At 36.4% G+C, this 2858-nt stretch overlaps 1 protein-coding gene across 1 annotated transcript; it reads right to left on the bottom strand.

Annotated features, from left to right (window-relative positions):
- Positions 1 to 702: 702 nt before the first annotated feature.
- On the bottom strand, positions 703 to 2826 carry churc1 (churchill domain containing 1). Its single transcript, XM_042503051.2, has 4 exons — positions 2634 to 2826; positions 2278 to 2413; positions 1209 to 1279; positions 703 to 1088 (listed from the first exon to the last, which is right to left on the bottom strand). Exons 1-4 carry the CDS (start codon positions 2670 to 2672, stop codon positions 996 to 998), a joined length of 339 nt encoding a protein of 112 aa, XP_042358985.1. The 5' UTR covers positions 2673 to 2826; the 3' UTR covers positions 703 to 995.
- Positions 2827 to 2858: the final 32 nt, after the last annotated feature.

A 2858-nucleotide genomic window follows, 5' to 3' on the forward strand; every position in this document is an offset into this window, starting at 1 on the left:
CTAAAATCCTTAAGTAAGGGCAAGATTAATCATTCTTTGCGCTTTCTTCCAACAATGGCTCCATTTTGAAACTAACTATCTTTCCCCAAACCAACTAAATTTTATCAATGTTTATTTAAATAAGAAAGTGCATTCGATGGGATAGCTGCAGTGTTGCTGATACAGATACTACAAACTACGAAAAATGGCCACATGTTGATACTATAATGAGCAACTTGGTTCACAAAAATAATCTCACAAAAAGTTTTGAAAAGTTTGTTAAGGGTTTCACCTGCTGACAATGAAATGTTTGAAATTTCTATTTTTTCCAGGCACTTGAAGGACAAACCTGTCTGAAAGTACATTCTTAAACTTGTGGTGGGTTGTTTTTTTGGTCGTCATCTTCTGTTTCAGAGGTCAGAAATGAAGTTTCAAATTCAAGCAACTTTACAAAGAAGTTCATATTTGTGAATTCTGTCCTCCCCAAATTTAGACTTCAAAGTAACTGGGTATAATAAAAGCCATGAACCATATAAGCAGATAAATATACTTTTGCTTTTAAAATATCCTTACATTTGAACCAACCATTTAGCCATTATTTATTAAATTATAGCGTTTTTGGGTTAATTAATTAGAACTAATTTCAATGGCTGTATGGTAACCCTTATTTTGTTATTGTGACTTTGCAACATCAGATATGTGTCAAGCAGTAAAACACAGACGTTATTAAAATTCTTAGTAAAAAAATTTTTATTTACAGTACATCATCAATTCACATACAGAATAACTGTTGTTGTCATGGAGGATAATAAAATGTTATATGTCCTGTTCAAATGATATCTGCATACAGTATTTTATAAACAGAGAAGGACTTTTAATATGGTATACTTAATTGAAGATGTGCATAAAATTTGGATGATAAAAAAAGGTTGGAAACCTGGAGGCAGCAGCCAGCAACACATCTGTGGTGGTGACACTCGATCTAAAAAGTGAACAGGGATGTGCAGATTTGGGGTCTAGAATAAAGGCGCAGACTGTCGGGGGTCGTCTGGTAACACACTGATGGAGTCCTCTGCCTTTCCGCACAGCATGCAGAGCATTGTGTACTCCTGGACAACACAAAACAGACTTAATATATATACCAAAAAAGGCATCAAATAACGAGTTTGACCCTATTAAGAACCATTGTCCTAACATGTGAATCAAATTATGGTTAATAAATACCTTACCTGGTATTCATCAACGACGGAGAACGTGTATTCGTGCCTGGCGATGACATGATCACAATTTTTGCAAACATCTGGAGGGAGAAATGGACGTAGTCGATTATTTTTAAACATGCTGCATATGAGTTTCTTTAAAGGTTAGGATTATTGCCACCAACTTTTGGTGAATTCTGAAATATTGTAGTAATTCTTTTTTCTTAAAAGACCCTTTTGAGTAAATACACTATATGGCCAAAAGCATTCAGACACCGATATTCTTCTATAACAGCCTCAAACATTCTTTAAAGGTTCTCCACAGGGTTTTGGAATCTTGCAGTGGGGATTTGCTCTCATTCAGCCACATGTATTAGTGAGGATGAGTTAAATGTTAAAGGGGAACTATGCTTATTTTTTAAAAAATCGTTCAATTCATATCTCAAATTTGTTATATCACGTCTGGAGCTGTTCCATAGACAATGAATTGGAAAAGACGTTCTAGATGACACTAAGACCACCAAGGGGAATGTTCTGAGTATATGGGAACTGTCTTAAAACTGAGAACGACATCAAAATAAAGATCATTTGGGTATAAAAACAGGTTAGTTATCAAAATGATTCCTTTTGTCTATGGAGCAGCTCTAAATAATGTATAAGACTTACTTCTCTGGTTTCTGGCTTTGAGAGAGAGTAGCTCATGTTCACAAATATTGATTGAACTTTCCAAGACCATGAAAATAACTAATAATAATTTCAGTGGTGTTTCCCTTAAAGCTAAGCTCAGTGCAGGCCTGTCAAATACTTTCACACCAAATTAGGAAGCATTTCTTTACTGACTGGCATGTTGAAACAGGAAAGGCATCTTCCTCAAACTGTTGCTACAAAGTTGGAGGTGCAATATTGTCTAAAATAGCACTGCATGATAGTATTTAAGATTCACTTTTTATTAAATAAAGCCAGATAAAACCGTGCATATGCGATCAGAGCACATTTTTGACTATTTAGTGCATTATCTGAAGGTTTGTCCCCACAACAATAATACATGGTTTGTAAAAAAAAAAAAAACAGTGTCAGGAGCACAAGACGAGTGACTCACGGTCATATGTGACGATCTCCTCTCCATCTTCATCCTCTGTGGCTTTATTGCTGATCAGTACAAAGTCCCTCTGATGGCAGTTGGCACAGCCCAGGTAGTTCATCAGGTAAGAGCCACTCTCCAGACAAGTGTTCCCCTTAGCAGGAAACCACAGCATCACATTTAACAATTTAACTGCGCTGAAATCTGGTCTTAAGTGTTGAACTACAACATTATCGTTTAAGGTTGCTGATTAACCTTTTTTTAATCATAAATTAACGGTTCTCATCACAGCTAACTTGCTAACCAACAATCCTCATTTACTGTATTTGTACTTGTGCGTTAGAATAAGTAGTTAACAAGTTGCTGCTACTCACCCGGTCCGGGTATTCTTTTTGCACGCAGCCGTTGCACATTTTAACATGAAAATCTTTTTTCTTTTGAAGTCAGATGACGATAAAACACTGTAAACACCCTTTTTCTGAAGGGGGAAAACTCTTCTTCCGCACTTAACAGTGGCCCCTGTAGCATATTAGAGTTATAAAACACCCCGATCAGCGGACATCGTTTGGAAGCCCCCCTGCGCTGTATTACCTGATGTT

Source organism: Plectropomus leopardus, chromosome 16 (genome assembly GCF_026936395.1).
Source record: "Plectropomus leopardus strain MGB_pleo_1.0 chromosome 16, ASM2693639v1, whole genome shotgun sequence".
NCBI lineage: Eukaryota > Metazoa > Chordata > Actinopteri > Perciformes > Serranidae > Plectropomus > Plectropomus leopardus.